Source organism: Sapajus apella, unplaced genomic scaffold (genome assembly GCF_009761245.1).
Source record: "Sapajus apella isolate SASKATOON/1434 unplaced genomic scaffold, GSC_monkey_1.0 scaffold113, whole genome shotgun sequence".
In the NCBI taxonomy this organism is placed as follows: domain Eukaryota; kingdom Metazoa; phylum Chordata; class Mammalia; order Primates; family Cebidae; genus Sapajus; species Sapajus apella.
This window is the reverse complement of record NW_022437053.1, coordinates 5585097-5605438: the sequence shown is the minus strand read 5'-3', so window position 1 is coordinate 5605438 and position 20342 is coordinate 5585097. Positions and strand designations below refer to the sequence as shown.

Here is a 20342-nt window from a genome sequence, read left to right as displayed (position 1 = left end):
AGCTGCTGGGAGTAGCATGCAGGCTGGTAAGTGTCAGGACGGTGGGAGGGGAGCCTCAGGCAGGCCTCAGAAGGCCTGAGCCAGCGCTGTCACTGTCGGCCCTGGCCCACCCTCTTCCTCTTCAGAAGCGTGAGAAGGCTTATTTCACTTCCAGTCGAGCCACAGGTAAAGACAGTGGTCCAGTCCGCTTTAGACACGTTACAGTAACAAAGAAAATGTGCGTGCACAGCGGTGTCCCTATGGACAGTGGAGGCACATCATAGAGACACCACAGACTGTGGAAACCGTAACGTCATCTTCCACAGTGAGCCAAAAGAAATGAAGAAAGTAGTAGTTGCTCTGAAAGAATAATAGAAATCAGAATTTTTAGAAATCCAGAAATAAGGTTATTGGAAAAAAAAGTTTTGAAAAGAAAAATGATAAAAACTCATGAAAAAAATTAAAAAGAGAAAAGAATATTTCAAAACTGCAGACCTACACCAGAAACAACACAATGGATGAGGACTTAGAAATAAGAATGAAAAGAGGAACATTTTTAAAATCAAAAAGAAATAAAGCAGAAAAAGGTGTTGAAGCCTTGGTGTGGTGGCTCACGCCTGCAATCCCAGCACTTTGGGAGCCTGAGGTGGGCGGATCACGAGGTCTGGAGTTCAAGACCATCCTGGCTAGCACGTTGAAACCCCTTCTCTACTAAAAATACAAAAAATTAGCCGGGCATGGTGGCAGGCACCTGTAGTCCCAGCTACTCGGGAGGCTGAGGCCGCAGTGAGCCAAGACTGCACGGTCGCACTCCGGCCTGGGTGACGGTGAGACTCCCTCTCAAAGAAGAAAAGAAAGGGAAAGAGAAAGGGTTTGAGAGGAAACGATTCAGAAGGTGGATGATGAAGATGCAGTGTACCTGTCAGACAGATTCCTCAAGAAGAAAACCAAAGCAGTGCAAGGGGCCGACTGGCATTTATTTCAAGGAAATATCGATAACATAGAAGACACCTTGAAAGTGTCTATTAAAAGCATATATCAGGAACTTGGTAAAACCAGCCCAAACTGGTCAACACTAAAACTTACTGCATCTTAGGCTGGTTAAAGATAGGAAAAGTAAATCATAAATATGAGAACGATATTGCAGTGAAAGTATTGGACTTTGCAGGCGAAGAAGAAGTCTTTGGGCTGTCTGAGCAGAGCAGGCAGGGAAGGAAAAGTCGATTGTCCTCAGACCTTCGCCAGAGCCAAGGAAAGGAAATGTGGGTCAAGGGTTTGGTCGCCAGCCACATCAATCTTCTAGGAGCAAAGGCTGCAGACAGATGGTGACGGACGTGCCGGGATCAGGAGGAGCGTTCGTCCCTGGAGAGCAGACTTGGCTGGCAGACGCTGGGCGCTGGCAGCACGGCACATGTCCCTTTGAGCATCTCTGCACCACAGAGCAGGGCCCTGCATGTTTTCCCTTCGAGTCAAAGAGGCTGGGACTCAGAAAGAGACCACGTCCCCTCTGAGACGCCGGGTAGAGCCTTTACTTCTGGGGCAGCCTTCTTCTGCGAGTGTCACTTGGTACAGGCCATGGTGTTTCCGTCGGCATTGGCCAGATACGATTTCGAGTAAAATCATTGGTCAAGGCCTTGACCAAGGCCATTACTGTCCAGTAGAAATAGAATGCAAGTCATATCCGTAATTTGAAATTTTCCCATAGTCACATTAGAAAAGGAAACAGGTGAAGTTGTTTTTAATGACATACGTAAGCGAGCCTGCTGTTCCCCCGTTTTATCAGTTCACAGCCTCATTGCTGTGGCAGTGTAACTGCGGTGGACCTTAGGCTAGTCTCTCGCTTCCTTCTCAGTCTTTGAAATCTGGCCTCAGGTGGGAGCAGCTGAGCTGCGGCCCCGGCGGCCGCATTGGAGGGTGCAGCCTGGACAAGCTCCAGCAGCCGCACACATGAGGGCTTGCAAGGCCTGTGGGGACGGGCGCACGTGCCTTACCACCCATGCGTGCCCTTCAGTGACTCCAGGCGCCTCAGAGGAAGCCGCTCAGCTCTGACAGCCGGGGAGGCACACCGCCGGCTGGGTTGTGCTGCAGGGCAGGGCGGGGGCTCAGCGGGTGCGTGCGGGGAAGGGTGGCAGGAGCAGGCCATGCGTACACTCTGCCCCAGAGGGTACTGGACGGCAGAGGTCAGTGGCATGGAGGTGAGTGCAGTGGAGAAAGGCATGCCCAGTGGGGGTGATGGAAAAAGTGGGGTGCCAAGAAGCAAGCTGCTGTCGCCTCTCAGAGCCTGCGCTCTCCCGGGGCTGCCTCGGTGCAGCCCTGCCAGGGACCATGAAGCCAGGGTAGGATCAGAGGCCGCCGGCGCCTCCTTCCTGTCTGGACGAGCTCTGTCCCCCACCCCTGTCTTTGTTCCCGCAGGAGCTGGACGGCCTGTTGGAAATCAACCGCATGACCCACAGGCTGCTGAGCCGGTACCTGACACTGGACAGCTTCGACGCCATGTTCCGGGAGGCCAACCACAACGTGTCGGCGCCCTACGGAAGGATCACCCTGCACGTCTTCTGGGAGCTCAACTACGACTTCCTGCCCAACTACTGCTACAATGGCTCTACCAACCGGTGAGCGTGCCTGCCATGCAGGCGCCCGTAGGGGAGGAGCTCGGGGACCCACGCCCCGCAGGCGTCCTCCATGCCACCGAGTCCCTGCCTCCCCACTCTTTCTGCTCCCCATCACGTCTCGCAGCACGCAAGCCACGCGGGCCCTCCGTTGGCTTCCGTGTCCGCCCTCGCGTGGACAGTCACTGCTTTGCACGTGGAGCTTGAGTAGGGCTGCATCTCCTGGCTTGCCGTCTGCCTGTCGGTGGAAAGGGGGTGCCTGCTTCTCGTGCTTCTGTACTGGGATGTTGGGATTTGGGGGAGCCACCCTCCCACCCGCCACCCATGGTGCCACGGTGTTGGACAACATGAAGCGATGTGATTGGTGGTGAAATGGTGGATGCTGGCAGTACCCTGAGTTCAGCCTCCCGGTGGGGCCCGAGTCCTGGGACAGCCCTGCCTTGGGCTCCGCATGCCGGGCAGCCGCCATTCTGGCTGAGGTTCCTTCTCTGCAAGCTGAGCTTGGCTCACATACGGTGTCAGCGTGTGCCAGGAACGTGTGCGTGTGTCACTCACCATGCCTTCCCACAGACACCAGCAGCCTGGTTGATGACTGGGGCCCCAAGCAAGGTGCCTGGCTGCTGAGCTCCATCCATAGATAGAGCGGTGTAGGTGCGTGCACACAGGTGTCAGGAGCACTTTTACACGAGTGCTGTGCTTACTCCTGGATCTCCGTGTCCCACCCACATGTGGCTGAATTCTCCCGACTCAGGCCCAGAGTTTTGTGTCTCGTGAGACAGGGTGCCGAGCTGCGAGGGCAGAGGAGGGGAGCAGCTGTCCCATGGGCCAGTTCTGCCTGCTGTGGCCGTTGTCCGTTCAGGACCCCTGGGGACAGGGCCGCGTTTCCTGTGGGACCCTGGGTCAGTGTCACTGAGGCCATTCTCCAGGGTCGTGGCCTTGAGCTGTGGGCTGCAGGGGGTGGTACCCAGCTTGGCTTCTCAGCTCAGAGGACCTCCAGGCTGGGCTGGAGTGGTCCGTGGCAACCAAACTGTGAAGACACTGCCTCTGTTTAACTCACCTTGACGGTGCCCACGTGCCTCAACATTTTTAAAAGATGTTTATGCTTGGAATTAATTCAACAAATATTCTTACACAAGTAATGCATCAAAATCATAGAAAAATGAGAAATCATGGATACATAGATGAGAGAAAAATTAGTGAACTCCCCAGAGGTTTCCTTGGTAGAAATGTATTTGTCCTCTAAAGCAAGGCATGGGTAGCCCTCAGCCCCTCCATCCCCTGAGGCAGCACCCCTGCAGGACCACATACATCACAGCAGCAGAGAAGGATGGCCGGGCACCTCCTTCCCCACACCGCGGGAGCTGACTTGAACACCCAGTGCCATGTGCGCAGCTGCTCGGGGCCGTCTGGGGGGGTCTTACACCCAGGCAGCCGCACGCGTCCGCACCATGGGTAGCAGGAGGCCCCTGGATACATAGGGGTCCTGGACACATGGGGGCCCCTGGACACAGGCAGGCTGGCTCCATCTTATCTGGAACCCAGTTTCACGTGTGTCACCTGTTTCCCCAAGAGACCCAGAGCTGCTTCCTTGGGCAGAAGTCAGCGTGCAGTCACCTGAGCCTGCTGGTGGCCTGGTGCCTGGGGATCCTTGAGGTGCCATTCACAGGGCACCCTAGCTTGTCACAGGGGCATTTTCTGCAGAAAAGCTCCAGTTTACTCAGCAGCCTCCACCTTCCGTGAGTGTTGGTAGAAGCCATTGTGCCCGCGTTTCCCACAGGTCTTCTGGGGGAGTCAGGAAAGCTTTGTCCTCTGGTAAAGGCATTTTAAAACAGGATTTTGTGTATCCAAGTTCTGTGCTGAATCCTGAGAACACGCACAAAACGATGTTACCCGGGATTTTAGTCCCATGCCTGAGGGTTTTCTGAGAGCTGCTTGATGCAAGCCAGGACTTGGCTTGTTGCCTGGCCTGACTTGCGGCTAGTGAGTTACTGCCTCGTGGTTCTGGGAGGTGACTTAGGGGCCTGCCACTGGAATTTAACCTGTACATGAATCAGCGTGCGATAATGCTGCAGCTCTGGAAAGAAGCTGGCAGAAGGGTATTTCCTCAGGTCCAGAGTCAGGCCTCTTTGCCGGAAGGCCATAGATGGGGAGTGTGTCCTCAGTGAGGCACCCTGGAGCCCAAGGCTGCACCTGTCCCCTCGCTGCTCATGGTGACTTCTGTGCCTGGGGTGTGGTGGTGGCTGCCCTGTGTCCCCACTATCATGTTACCATTTTTCAGTTTAAAAGTTATAAATAATTTGTAGGGAGATAATTTGAGATGATGTAAACTCCCTCATTAAAATTTGACCCAGTCATTTTAGATCTGTTGACGATTCCTTCCCGAATCAGTTATCTTCACACTGCTGGTGCTTGAACAGTGAGTTGTGGTTTGGTTTGTGTTGTTTTGTTTTGTTTCAAGATGGAGTCTTCCTCTGCAGCCCAGGCTGGAGTACACTTAGGCCATCTCGGCTCACTGCAGCCTCTGCCTCCCAGGTTCAAGGGATTCTCCTGCCTCAGCCTCCCGAGTTCCTGGAATTACAGGTGTATGCCACCACGCCCAGCTAATTTTTATATTTTCAGTAGAGACGGGGTTTTCCTATGTCAGCCAGGCTGATCTCAAACTCCTGCACTCAGGTGATCCGCCTGCCTCAGCCTCCAAAGTGCTGGGATTGCAGGCACGAGCCACCGTGCCCAGCTGAGTTTTAACTCCTTCACTCTCTGCAGGAACTAGCTGGCCTTCTGCTGTACTTGGTAGCGTTTCTAATTATTTGCTTATTTGTTCTAACCCAGGGTTATCACCCGTTACTGTGGAGTTTCAGGCCGGGGTGGGTGCAGTTGGGGCAGTGGGTGCCGCCTGCTTGGTTTCGGTCTCCTGGGGCCGTCTCCACCGCTCTTCCTGCGCGGCCGACCTTTAGCATCACAGGATGTTCCAGGCTCATCCTGTCCTTGTCCTGTGCAGTCCTCGCAATCTGTCATTTCTCCGATTCCTTCCAGTGCAGAATGGCATTTAGAAACGGAGTCTGGGTGTGATGGGTGCTGATTGCTTTCGGGGGTGTCATTGTTTCTAGATGCTCTTAGGGGTCAGAGCGAGCACACCCTCAACGTGTGGACTGCCCAGGTTCCTGTGGTTGCGACATACGTGGCTTAAAGAACAGACGTCTGTTCTCTCGCAGTTGTGGAGTCCAGAAGTCCGACATCAAGGTGTCAGCTGCACCATACGCCCTCTGAGGCGCCGGGTAGAGCCCTTACTTCTGGCGGTGGCCTCAGTTATGAGTGTTCTTGGCATCACTCCGGCCTCCTGTCTTCACTGCTGTTCTCCCTGTGTGCCTCTGTCTCTGGGTCTCCTTTCTTCTCAGAAGGACTTTAGTCTTACTGGGTCAAGAACCTACCGTGCTACTCCTGCATGACCTTGTCTGAAGCAGGCACATATGCGGTGACCTTATTTCCAACAGACTTCACATTCTCAGGTACCACGAGTGCGGACTGAGCATATCTTTTTCAACAGAGTCTCACTGGCTGGAGTGCAGTGGCGCGATCTTGGCTCACCACAACCTCCAGTGGGTTCAAGCGATTCTCCTGCCTCAGCCTCCTGAGTAGCTGGGATTACAGGTGCACGCTACCACACCTGGCTAATTTTTGTATTTTTAGAATAGATGGGGTTTCACCGTGTTTTCCAGGCTGGTCTCAAACTCCCGATCTCAGGCAATCCGCCCACCTCAGCCTCCCAAAGTTCTGGGATTACGGGCATGAGTCACCACACCCAACCAAACACATCTTTTTCAGAGACACAATACAACCCATAGCACATGTGTACGTGTGTATTAGTCATTTTCACACTGCCAATAAAGACATACCCGAGACAAAAGGAGGAAGTTTAAAGGGACTTATGGTTCCACATGACCAGGCCTCACAGTCACGGCAGAAGGGGAAAGGCACATCTCACATGGCAGCAGACAAGAGAGAGACCTTGTGCAGGGAAAATCCCCTTTTAAAACCATGAGATCTCGTGAGACTTATTCACTGTCGCAACAAAAGCATGGGGAAGACCTGCCCCTGTTATTCAGTTAGATCCCAGTGGGTCCCACTCATGACACGTGGGAATCGTGGAAGTTACAATTCAAGATGAGATTTGGGTGAAGACACAGCCAAACCATGTCAATGTGCATGTTTATTTCTATATAGTTATCTGTATGTTAAAGCTATGAGTTTATACGGATATTTCCAATTCCAGTTCAACACTGCAGAGTTTACTCTTCTCCCTTTCCCTTTTTCTGACCTCCTTAAACACTGAGAATCCTTGCTTCATTATTCTTAGTATATTACTCATTTGCTCATTCCAAAAAAACACAGAAAGTAGTTTCAGAATTGCTACTCCGGGCTGGGGGCAGTGGCTCCCACCTGTAATCCTAGCACTTTGGGAGGCCAAGGCAGGAAGACCTCTTGAATCTAGGAGGTCAAGAGCAACCTAGGCAACATAAGGAGACCTCGTCTCTCTACAAAAGAAAAAATTTTTTGAGACAGAGTCTCGCTCTGTCACCCATGCTGGAGTGCAGTGGCTCAGGCTCAGCTCACTGCAACTTCCACCTTCCAGGTTCAAGTGATTCTCCTGTCTCAGCCTCCCAAATAGGTGGGACTACAGGTGCACGCCACCATGCCTGGCTAATTTTTTGTATTTTTAGTAGAGATGGGTGTTCACCGTGTTAGCCAAGATGGTCTCGATCGCCTGACCTCTTGATCCACCCACCTCAGCCTCCCAAAGTGCTGGGATTACAGGCGTGAGCCACCGCGCCCGCCCTGCAAAAAGTTTTTAGAAATTAGCTGGGTGTGGTGGTGCACCCCCATGGTCTCAGCTGCTTGGAAGGCTGACATGCGAGGATCACTTGAGCCTGGGGAATCTAGGCTGTAGTGAGCCACGATCGTGCCACTGCACTCCAGCCTCAGCAACAAAGCAAGACCTTATCTCAAGAAAAAAAAAAAAAGAAAGAAAGAATTGCTAATTTTTCCATTATGAAACCACAAACCTACCAACTGCAGTTCAACATTTGTTATCAAATTTTGTCTTTAGATTGAGAATATATAGAAAATACTGTGTTTTAAATTCTTCAGCCAGGCATGGTGGCATGTGCCTACAGTCCCAGCTACTTTGAAGGCTGAGGCAGGAGAATCGCTGGAACCCAGAAGCCGGAGGTTGCAGTGAGCTGAGATTGTGCCATTGCACTCCAGCCTGGGCAACAGAGCAAGATCTAAAGATAGATAGATAGATAGAATAAAACTGCATAGATAGGCAGGTAGATAGATAAATAAAATCTCTGGAATGATAGAGTAACAGGGATGGATTTATTCTTTCTCCTTAAGTGGAAAGCTGGACACGGCACATGGACCGACTGTTCAGTCTCAGACATTTCCCTGAGGGGAGGGAAGCGAGTGGGGAGGTGAGCCTCCCTGGCTTTCCATCCAGAAGCAGTTTCTGGAGCAAGTTTAGAGAGGAACAGTTCAAGTACAGCTTGGAAGTTCCTGCTTGGTAGAGGGGACAAATTGGAACTGGGGGAAGCTGAGGCAGCTGGGATTGGCAGGGTGGGGTGTGAGAGAAGAGAGAGCTTAACAGAAACAGGTCCTGAAACCACATAGGCGTCCCACAGTCTTTGCTTGAATACTAAACTGTGCATGTACCGGAGAGCTGTTAGCTGAATGAGTCGCAGCAGTCGCCCAAGGGTGGGACGCTTCTGAGTTCCTACCAGCAAGAAGAATGGAACCTTTCTGAGGTTGGGCACGGTGGCTCACCTGTAATCCCAGCACTTTGGGAGGCCACAGCAGGCAGATGACTTGAGGTCAGGAGTTCGATACTAGCCTGGCCAACATGGTGAAACCCCACCCCTACTAAAAACGCAAACAAGTAGCCAGGCGTGGTGGTGGGCACCTGTAGTCCCAGCTATTCAGGAGGCTGAGGTGGGAGGAACCTGGGAGGGCGAGGCTGCAGTGAGCCAACAGCCTGGGTGGCAGACTGAGACTCTCTATTAAAACAAAACAAAACCCTGTTGAACACCCAGGTGTTCACTAGAGGTGCCAGAGATACTGAACTATGCCACCTCTAGAAGTGCCAAAAACGCATCATGACAAGATCCAGCAGATTGACGAGTCAGCTTTCTGCCCCCCCCAGACACTCAAGACTGTAAAAGACAGTGACAAAGTCAAGACAAGCACCATGACACTGAAATGCCCACCACCCAATCTAGAATTACTAGATATGCCAAGAGCCAGGAAAATGCGACCCATAACCTAGAGGAAAATAAGTCTGTACAAAACAGACGCAGAAATGACAGAGGTGAAGGAATTTGCAGACAAGGGTGTTCAGACACCAATTATGCATGTGTGTAAAGATTCAGAGTAAAACATTGCAGAGAGAAATGGGTGTTAGAGAAAAGAATCGAGTGAATTAAAGCTGAAATGCAGTATCAGGAATGCAAAATTACTTGTTGGGCCGAATGCCAGATTAGGCTTTGCAGAAGTTCAGTGAGTTTGTGATTATAACAATGGAAACTGTGTGAACCGAAGCACCGAAAGAAAAACATGAGAAGGGCCTCAGCAAACTGAGAGACAAGGTCAGAGATTCTAATATGCCTGTGATTGGAATCCTGGTAAGAGGCTGTGGGTGGGCAGAAGAGATTTCAAAATTAATGCCCCTGAATTTCACAGATTTGATGAAAAGTGATAAACCTACAGGTACAAGTAGCTCGGTAAACCTCAAGCAGGATCAACGCAAAGGAAAAAGGGCAGCGGGCCCAGCACTAACCAGGGCAAAATCAGGCTAGAGCTGAGCCTCAGTTTACCCGAGGCACGTGCATTGGGGGCTTAGGGTGTTGGTGCTGAAGCTTAGTTTTCCTCTCGGGGTTGCAGTGACTTCGTCTCACTGCAGGGTCCTCCCTGAGACTGCCTTTGCTGCAGACACCAGCCACACATTTGGGGCCCTTGGGACCACCTTCACTTCCAGCCAGCAGGTGACGGTTCAGGATCTGCCCTCAGCAGCTCAGCTGGCAGGTTCGCAGTACTCACTGAGCGTGCCCTAACGCGATTAGTCACTTCGAGGAAAGGATGCACATTAGAAGGACGTGCAGGGCAAAGCCTGGGAGGTTCCGTGTGCAGAGCCTCCCGTCCTCAGGGACGCGGGATGCTCCTTGGTACTACTGCCAGCCCAGGACGCTCACTCTGGCTGTGGTGTCCAGTTTTGTTGGGGCTTCATTGCATGGGCACAGTTGTCTGAATCACCGGCCGTGTGGCTGAGCTCAGCCTCCAGCCCCTCACCTCCCAGGAGGTCGGTGGGTTCACCAGGCACATAGCTCAGGCCGTCTTCCTGGTGTGGCCAGCCCCTTGTTGAGTCATCTTGCTAGCGATGAGATTGGTGTGGCCTTGTGATGCCAGTCATTCCGTCACTCAGAAACCAGCGTGTAGAGGGAGCTTCCTGGAACTGGGCCAGAGGCCACCAAATCCTACCAAGTCAGTCAGTATCTAAACTTGATAAATCCAGAAGTTGTAGAAATGTATTATTTAGAAATATAGAGGCCATGCACAGTGGCTCACACTTGTAATCCCGGCACTTTGGGAGGCCAAGGCAGGCGGATCGCTTGAGCCCAGGAGTTCAAGACCAGCCTGGCCAACGTGGCAAGACTCTTGTCTCTACAAAAAAATACAAAAATTAGGCATGGTGGCCTGTAGTCCCAGATACTCATGAGGCTGAGGTGGGAGGATCACTTGAGTCCAGGAGGTTGAGGCTGCAGTGAGTCAGGATCACACCACTGCACTCCAGCCTGGATGACAAAAAACGTGTGTGTGTGTGTGTGTGTGTGTGTGTGTGTGTGTGTGTGTGTGTGTATGTATATGTAGTGTGTGTGTGTGTGTAGTGTGTATGTAATATGTGTGTGTGTAGTGTGTGTGTATATGTAGTGTGTGTAGTGTATGTAGTGTGTGTGTATATGTAGTGTGTGTAGTGTGTGTGTGTATGTGGTGTGTGCGTGTGTGTGTGTGTGTGTGTGTCTGTGTGTCTGTGTGTATGCAGACGTAGAAAAGCCTCCTGTAACATAAGTGGTGTCGTATCCTGGCACTTGGCTCCCTGCGTGGATTTGTACTCTGATTTTTTTATTTGCTGTCCTCTCTTCCCCCCAACCCCACCATCCCTATCAGAGGTGAACAGAGCCTGATGGCTTTGAAGGTGTGTTGCGGCCAAGGGTGTGAGCATTGCCCATGACTCTCTGGGGAATGGGGTTCTGACCTTGGCACCTCCTGATGGAATGCTCTTCCTGGAATGGGTGTAAGAACACAGGCGCAGGGACACACACAGACACACACACATCCACATGCAGATAACACACCTCCATACATGGACACACGCAGGTACGGATTCACAGAGATGTATGCAGACGCACACGCCCAGCGCTGAGGACTGTGACACCCCTGGATATGGGCATGCTGACGGCACCGGCATCCAGGATCCTTTTGGAAAGGCACACACAGCAGTGCCGCGGTGGGTGGTCAGGGGCCTCGTGGCTGCTTCCCTGCCCAGCGCACATTCTGTGTGACAGCAGGACTTCAACAGTTACATCTGTTTTCATTTCCTGAAGTGCGGTGTGAGTTAATCAGGTACTTGGAATTGCATTATTAGCAGGTCCACAACATTTTCTTTCTTATACTTCTTTGTGAACGTTTTATGTATTTAAATGAACCCTTCCTATTTGAAAGGCTTAGCCAAGTTTGATGTTTCTCCTTGAAAGTGGACACATTTGAATTTAAGTGGCCCCTAATCCATTATCAAGACACAATCTTTTACTAATCGAGTGTTTTACAAATACTCAGAGGGGTCCCTGTTCTTCCCTGGTGGTGTGTGCCTGGCGATCTGAACCCCTGGGGTGTCACTGTGCTCATCACAGGCGGCTGCCCCGCCGGACTCACTCCCCGCGTCTGGAAGCGCAGCAGAGCCCACGAGCGACCTCAGGCTTGCGCTGGGCTCGAGGAGTCTGGCACAATGTACCAGGCCCCAGGGGTTCCCGCCGTGGCTCCTGAGCTTTGGGTGCGTTTGTCATATTTGACTGTTGGTATCTTATTCATTCCATGGTTTTTGATTCACTAGAATTTTCCTGTTTGATGATTGTGTCAGTTGACTGGGAGGAAGATTTAGTAGTTGGATTATGGAGAAGTTCTGAATTTTAAAGAACTGTTGTTAAATTTGGTTTCTTTTTCTTTTTTAAATCATGTTTAGGTTTGTTCGGACGGTATTACCATTTTCTCAGGAATTTCAAAGAGATAAGCAGCCTAATGCACAACCCCAGTATCTGCATGGATCCAAGGTAGGCGCTTGTGGTGTTCCAAGTTTCAAGTTCATAATGAAGCATGTTTTCGAGTGTAGTTTAACTGGTTTGGTTGCAGTGACCTAAATATATCGGGCCATGTGTGTTGTTTTTTTCTTCCTTTCCATTAGCATTTTCCTGAAAAGTAGCGGTAATTTGAAACAAAAACCAGCCAACCAACCCAAAAAAGCCCTTCTCTGGAGCTAGGGCATACATGGTGTTGGGCCACCTTGGCCTCGTGATAGGTGTCAGGCTTGGACTCGCCTCATTCCCTGCACACACACCAGTGAGATTGTTAAAAGATTAAACGTTTACATGGAATATTACGCAGCCATCAAAAACGATGAGTTTGTGTCCTTTGTAGGGACATGGATGAACCTGGAAACCATCATTCTCAGCAAACTGACACAAGAACAGAAAATCAAACACCACATGCTCTCACGCATAGGCGGATGTTGAACAATGAGAACACATGGACACAGGGAGGGGAGCATCACACACTGGGGTCTGTTGGGGGGGAAATAGGGGAGGGAGAGTGGGGGGTGGGGAGTTGGGGAGAGATAGCAAGGGGAGAAATGCCAGATATAGGTGAAGGGGAGGAATGCAGGAAATCACACTGCCACATGTGTACCTATGCAACTATGCAATAAAAAGAAAGAAAGAGTAAAGGTTTAAAAACATCAAGCCCTGAGACAAGGACACCCAGGGCGGCTGCCAGGCCTGATGCGCCCTGATGGAAGAGCTGAGCTGGAAAGGTGAGCCCAGGGAAGGTCTGACATCCAGAAACAAGGATGTCAGCCTGCACCTGGAGGGCGGAAGCCCAGGACCGGTCTACCATGTGTGAGATGGGGCCGTGTCCACCCTGGGTGTGGCTGGGCTCGTCACAAGTCCGAATATTATTAAGGGCTAGTTTCTTTGTTTCAAGCACCCGCATGATTTAGTAAGGAAAATGTAAACACTGTAGCAGAGAAGAAAGATGAAATGAGCAGATAACCACAAAAATAGAGCAGAGCAAATACAAGTAGACCCCCCAGCGGCGGTGGAGCTGGGGAGGAGCAGTGGTGGCAAGATGGGGCAGGGGGCCCGGCTGCCCTGTGAGGAGTGAAGGCTTCTTCCCTGCTGCGGGTGGAGGTGTCCCCGATTCCGTAGTGGGGCCGGGCTGCCAGCGCTCATGGGTATTTAAGTGTCCTCGGTAGGAAGCAGGGACAGTCATCAGAATTGTCTGCCCCATCTGCGGAATGCCTGGAGCCAGGACGGGGAGGGCCCGGGCCCTTATGCCCGTACACGGCCTGCACCTGGGTGCCTTCTAAGGCAGCAGCTGGGTCTGAGTTGCAGAAATGATGCTCCCCACTCTTTCCTTTCTAACCCTCTGTTCTTCAGAGCAAGATCTTCTCACTCCAGTCCTCTGGGTGCCTTCCTTCGTACAGGGAGCTGCCTTGGACCTGGCAGGAGCACAAGCATTGGCACCTGGGAAGCAGCAAACACCAAACTGGGGCTTTGGTTTGTGGAGGGCCCGAGTCTCGGCATCACTGCCTCTCTGCCCCTGAAAAGAGCGAGTGTGGGCCGGGGGTGGCTTTCAGTGCAGTCAGAGCGTCCCCAAGCAGGAGAGAGGGCTCGTCTTCCCACTGTCCCTCAGCTGTGGGCAGTGGCATCACTACGGGATGTGAGGCTCTTCTTCAGGAAACACGGTGGCTCTGTAAAGATCATGACCTTGAAAATATGTTCTCTTTGAAATGGAGTCTCGCTTTGTCGCCTAGGATGGAGCGCAGTGGTGTGATCTCGGCTCACGGCAGCCTCCACCTCCTGGGTTCAAGGGATTCTCCTGCCCCAGCCTCCCGAGTACTTGGGATTACAGGCACCGTGCCCAGCTAATTTTTTGTCTTTAATTTTAGTAGTGATGGGGTTTTACCGTGTTGGCCAGGCTGGTCTTGAACCTGCCTCGTCTTCGCGAAGCGTTGGGACTACAGGTGTGAACCATTGGTGGCACCAGGACGGAAGTTGACTTTTATGCAATAATTAGTTATACTTAAAAGGATGTTTCTTTAAAGGATTCAGATAAGTGTTCTGATGCTTCTGCTTCTGACAGTAAAATGTAGTGTTTTACCTTTAGAGCATAAAGAGATTTTGTTGTTTTAGAAGATAGGACTAGAAAGTTGTGCGAGTAAGAATATTTTCTTGGGTCTCTGTGAACTGAAAGATTTGCTGTGGGCTTCCCTTCGCTTTGAAATTTTTAATCCCTGTTTTAGTCATAATGATAAATAAGTTCCTGTCACTCCCTGATAGAGAGGTGCTTGTGCACAGAGGGCATCAGGCAGAGAGGCTCCTTCCCCGCCCCCACCCAGAGAGGGAATCGGGCCACGGGCAGGCAGGCAGCCCGACCGTGTGGGGCCCTGCACCTGCAGCCCTGCCAGCTTGAGTCTTGGAAGGGGCCTCGTGGGGTTGGTTTTTGAGATCCCAGGATGGCACTGTGGTGACATCCTTGCTGCCCAGCGTGTCTGTGTGCCCTTTGTGGTGTTAAAGGATCTTGACACGTTTTTATTCTCTAGGATTTTCCTCCAGTAGGGCAGGGAGGCACTGTTACTTCCATTAAGACACAGACCCAAGCCCATATTCTGGGGCGGTGGTGCACATTTGCCTTGAGGTAGCCCCCACACCGTCAGAGCACCCTGCTCCCCTGTGTGCATGGCCACCCCCTCAGGGATGGCTCCAGGGAATGGGCACTTGGGGACATTTGCAAAGCTGATGCCCTTTTGGAGGGAAAGAAATAATTGATGATATGAATTTGGTTTTTTTTAATTCAACTATTTGTAACTGAATTTGAACCTCAATGTAAGAGATTTCTTCCTCCCTGTCAGAAACTATGTGTGTTGTTTTATTACAAACAAAAACAGTGAATTGTTTTTTTCCCAACAGAGTCTGTTACCCAGGCTGCAGTGCAGTGGTGTGATCTCGGCACACTGCAATCTCCGCTCCTCTGGTTCCAGTGATTCTTGTGCCTCAGCCTCCTGAGTAGCTGGGATTACAGGCATGCGCCACCACACCTGGCCAATTTTTGTATTTTTAGTACAGGTGGGGTTTCACCATGTTGGCCAGGCTGGTCTTGAACTCCTGACCTCAAGTGATCTGCATGCCTCAGCCTCCCAAAGGGCTAGGATTAAGGCATGAGCCACTGTGCCCGGCCATAAACCAGTATTTTTTTTTTTTTTTTGAGACAGGGTTTCCCTTTGTCACCCATGCTGGAATATAGTGGCACAATCACAGCTTAGTGAAACTTCTGCCTCCCAGACTTCAGCAGTCCTCCTGCCTCAGCCTCCCAAGTAGCTGGGACTACTGGCATGCACCACCAGGCCTGGCTAATTTTTGTATTTTTTTATAGGGATGGGTTTTTACCACGTTGCCCAGCCTGGTCTTGAACTCCTGAGCTCAAGCAGTTCTCCTGCCTTGGCCTCCCAAAGTGCTGGGACTACAGATGTGTGAGCCACCGTGGCCAGCCCTAAACCAGTAATTTTTTTTTTTTTTTTTTTTTTTTTTTTTTTTTTTTTGAGAAGGAGTCTTGCTCTGTCACCAGGCTGGAGTGCGGTGGCACAATTTCGGCTCACTGCAACCTCCGCCTCCTGGGTTCAAGCGATTCTTCCGCCTCAGCCTCCCGAGTAGCTGGGACCACAGGTGCGTGCCACCATGCCCAGCTAATTTTTTTGTATTTTTAATAGAGATGAGGTTTCACCGTGTTGGCTGGGATGGTTTCGATCTCTTGACCTCGTGATCCACCCGCCTCAGCCTCCCAAAGTGCTGGGATTACAGGCGTGAGCCACCGTGCCTGGCCATTTTTTTTTTAATTTTAAGACGGAGTCTCACTCTGTCCCCCAGGCCGGAGTGCAGTGGTGCAATCTTGGCTCACTGCAACCTCTGCTGCCCTTGTTCAAGTGATTCTCCTGCCTCTACTTCCTGAGTAGCTGGGATTATAGGTGCCTGTCACCACGCCTGGCTAATTTTGATAGTTTTAGTAGAGACAGGGTTTCACTATCTTGGCCAGACTGGTCTTGAACTCCTGACCCTCATGATCCACCCACCTCGGCCTCTCAAAGTGCTGGGATTACAGGCGTGAGCTACCGCACCCGGCAGTAATTTTCTATTAGGTTATTTAGACACATATAAGTGGCATTGATGTTGGCCACCCGCCTTATACATAGTGTATAACACTTTTCAGGGAACCCACTCAAAAAAAGGCTGGGCACTGAAACAGATGACGTCTGAGTTCAGTCGTGTGCTCACGGCAGACAGCCTCTGTACCTACAGGCATGCCACGCACGCCTGCTTCTGCTGCAGGACGAGTCACAGTGTTCATATCTGTGTGATTATGAAATACACAAGTGAGTGCTTTTTTTAATGAATACTGAACTAGGGCTAGTATCTTGCAGGAATAAAATCAACTTAGATGAGTGACCCATTTATGCAATGTTACCTTTTCGGTTCTTGGTCATCCCACCACGTGCAGCATGCCTACTCCAGTACTCTTTATCTCGCAAGATTATCCCCAATTCATAAGGCTCAGAGTGCCATGAAAATTAGAGAACCCCAGTTGCACGGCTGGCGAGTCCAGAGCCGGCTGCGTGTGGTGTGACCCACCTCCTCTGCCTTTAGAACGAGGCTGCAGCGTGGGCAGCAGAGTCTGTCTTGAACTGAGCTGTGTGGCTGGGTGTCCAGAGTGCTTCCTCTTCTGAGTTTGTCTTCCACAGCACAGCGTTTGAGACCGTGCCCCTCCTCCTCCTCCCACGGTGGTTAAGTCACATATGCTGTTTGTTACCCGAGCTGTGTTGTCTCTCTAATGTGTCACCTTTGGAGTGAGCTGCATCTACTGGGAAGACGCAGGGGACTGGAGGCCCAGGACCATGTGTTCACTGAGTGATGCCGCCTCTAAGGGCAGTGAGCCCGAGCCAGCCAGGGCAGGTCTGAGAATGAATTCTCCTCCTTGTAACATGAGGTCATTAGATTTCACTATTGAGTTTCATGTTCTTTTCAGGCATTGAACCTGTTCTCAAGCAAAAATATTACATAGAATCCCAGCACATAAAGCCCAGGGTGCTCCTCTAAGGAGAGGATGGAAGGAGGGTGTCTGGGCTGATGATCTGTAGATGGCTCCTTCAAGGTTACAAGAGACTGTGGGGCTTGGGCCTGGGACAGACACTGGGTGGGTTTCTGTCCTTCAGTGTTGTCCTATCTGGTCACTGTAGTATTTTATAATCAGTTTTCGCTCTTTCTTCTGGGAGGTGGTCTCATGACCCTCCACACATCTGATGATTCACTAGAAGGACTCATAGAACTCAGAGTCTCACAGCTTCAGTTTATTCCAGCAAAGGGGTACAAAGCGGGATCAGTAACGGAAGACAGATCAGAGTCTGAAGAAAACAGGAGTTGCTGTATTAATATCAGATAAAGTCAACTTCAGAGCAAAGAATATCGCAAGGGAGATTTCATAATAATAGTCAAACCACCACCAGGAACACATAGCAACGCTAAATGTTTATGCAGCAAACAACAAGGTGTCTATACTTGAACCAAACACTAATAGAAGTAAAAGGAGAAGTGAACAATTCCACAGTTACAGTTGGAGACTTCAACACTTCTTTTAGTAATTGACAGGACAAGTAGAATTAGCAGCAGTAGAAAAGAACTGACCACCACCATCTACCAACAAGATCTAATTCACGTGTAGAATACTGTACCCCATAACAGCAGAATATATACTTTTTCCAGATGCCCATGATGCAGTCACTAAGGTAGACCATACCTTGGGCCATAAAACTAACCTCAACAAATTTAAAGCACTGAAATCCTGTGGAGAGTGTTCTCTGACCACAGTGAATTCAAACCGGAAACCAGTAACAAAAAGATAAGAAAATCTCTGTATGCTTGGAAATGAGCCCACTTTTAAATAATCCTTGGGTCGAAGAGGAAGTCTCAAGGAAAATTTTAAAATACATTGAATTGAATGAAATGTAAACATACCAAGATTTGTGATATGCAGCTGAATAAATGCTGAGAGGGAAATTTATAGCATTGAATACTCACATAGGGGTCTCCTGCTGTCTGCACCAGTGTCCTTAGACAGGCTGAGTGGCGTCCTTCTGCAGGAGCCACCTTGATACGGTTTGGCTGTATATCGCCATCCAAATCTCATCTCAGATTGTAAGCCCCACATCCCCTATGTGTCAAGAGGGACCTGGTGGGAGGTGATTGGATCGTGGGGGTGGTTCCCTTGGGATGTTCTTGTGGTAGTGAGTTCTCGCAGGATCTGATGGTTTTATAAGGGGTTCTTCCCCCTTCGCACTGTCTTCTCATTCCTGCCACCAGGTGAAGAAGGTCCTTGCTTCCCCTTTGACTTCCACCATGATTGAAGTTTTCTGAGGCCTCCCCAGCCATGTGGAGCTATCAGTCAATTAAACCTCTTTCCATTATAAATTACCCAGTCTCGGTTATTTCTTTATAGCAGGGTGAAAATGGACTCATAGTAAATTGGTACTGGTAGAGTTGGGAACTGCTATAAAGATACCCAAAAATGTGGAAGCGACTTTGAAACCAGGTAACAGGCAGAGGTGGGAACAGTTTGGAGGGCTCCGAAGAAGACAGGAAGATGTGGGAAAGTTTGGAACTTTCTAGAGACTTGTTGAGTGGTTTTGACCAAGATGCTGATGGTGATATGGACAGTAAAGTCCAGGCTGAGGTGGTCTCAGATGGAGATGAGGAACTTGTTGGGAACTGGAGCAGCGGTCATTCTTAACTGTACCGTAGCAAACAGACTGGTGGCATTTTGCCCCACTCTAGAGATCTGTGGAACATTGAACTTGAAAGAGATGATCTGAAATTGGAGCTTATGTTTAAAAGAGAAGCAGAGTATAAAAGTTTGGAAAATTTGCAGCCTGGTGATGTGATAGGAAAGAAAAACTCTGGGGAAGAATTCAAGATGGCTGCAGAATTTTGAATGTCCATCACCAAGACAATGGGGAAAATTCTCCAGGGCATGTATGAGGCGGCCCCCTCCCATCATAGACCCAGAGGCCTAGGAGGGAAAAATGGTTTCCTGGCCTGGGCCCAGGGCCCCTGCATCCCAGTTGCTAAAAGGTGCCAACAATACAGCTCAGGTTGTTGCTTCACAGGGTGCAAGCCACAAGTCTTGGTGGCTTCCACATGGTGTTGGACCATCTAGATTTCGAAGAATATGTGGAAATGCGTAAATGTCCAGGCAGAAGTTTGATGCAAGGGTGGGGCCATCATGGAGAACCTCTGCTAGGCCAATACAGAAGGGAAATGTGGGGTCGGAGCCTTACACTGAGCATCCACTGGAGTACTGCCTAGTGGGGCTGTGAAAAGAGGGCCACCCTGTTCCAACCCCCAGTGAGCTTGCACCGTGCACCTGGAAAAACCGCATTCAACGTCAGCCATCCTGCAAAGCCATAAGGGTGGAACTGCCCAAGACCACAGGAGCTTACCTCTTATATTGTGACCTGGATGTGAGACATGGAGTCAAAGGAGATTATTTTGAAGCTTTAAGATTTAATGACTGCCCCACTGAATATCAGACTTGCATGGAGCCTCTATCCCCTTTGTTTTAGCCAATTTCTCCCATTTGCAATGGGAATATTTATCTAATGCCTGTACCCCTGTTGTATCTTGGAAGTAGCTAACTTGTTTTTGATTATACAGGCTCATAGGTGGAAGGGACTTAACTTGTCTCAGATGAGACTTTGGACTTGGACTTTTGGCTTAATGCTGGAATGAGTTAAGGCTTTGGGAGACTGTTGGGAAGGCAGGATTGTGTTTTGAAATGTGAAGACTGATGAGGGACTAGGGACCAGGGCAGAATGATGGATAAGGTCTGGCTGTGTCCCCACCCAAAACTGACCTCAAATTGTAATCCCCACTATCTCCACGTCAAGGGCAGGGCCTGGTGGGAGCTGATTGGCTCATGGTGGTGGTTTCCCATAAGCTGTGTTTGTGAGTGAGTTCTCATGAGATCTGATGGTTTTATAAGCGATTATTTTGCTCTCTCTTTCCTGCCTTCAACTTCTGCATAGTTGTAAGTTTCCTGAGGCCTCCCCATCCATATGGAACTGTGATTCAATTAAACCTGCTTTTTTAAAATAAATCTTGCAGTCTCGGGTATTTCTATATAGCAGTGTGAAAATGGACCAATATACATCCTAACTACCTTCCTCACCCTCCCACCTGACAGGGGCCTCTCTCCCAGCTCCAGGGCACCCTGTGCATTCTGAGAAGGTAGCTCCCCCGGCCCCTTCAGCGTCGGACCTCCGGCATCCTGCTGGGACACTGCGAGGCAGGGGAGACTCTGAGTTGTATTCATTTCTCATTGCAGACTTCAAAA

General features: G+C 50.3%; 1 protein-coding gene and 1 long non-coding RNA gene across 3 annotated transcripts in view; both read left to right on the top strand.

Moving 5' to 3' along the window:
- CYFIP1 (cytoplasmic FMR1 interacting protein 1) overlaps positions 1 to 20342 on the top strand; it is a 105325-nt gene that overhangs the window by 71890 nt on the left and 13093 nt on the right. For both annotated transcript variants that reach the window (XM_032259984.1, XM_032259985.1), the window contains 2 exons: positions 2392 to 2591; positions 11875 to 11962. In XM_032259984.1, the coding sequence (XP_032115875.1) occupies positions 2392 to 2591; positions 11875 to 11962 (288 nt within the window). The remainder of the gene's footprint in view (positions 1 to 2391; positions 2592 to 11874; positions 11963 to 20342) is intronic.
- Positions 11969 to 12914, top strand: LOC116537712. The gene is made up of 2 exons (XR_004263271.1): positions 11969 to 12271; positions 12632 to 12914. It is a non-coding gene; the product is annotated as an uncharacterized LOC116537712 (long non-coding RNA).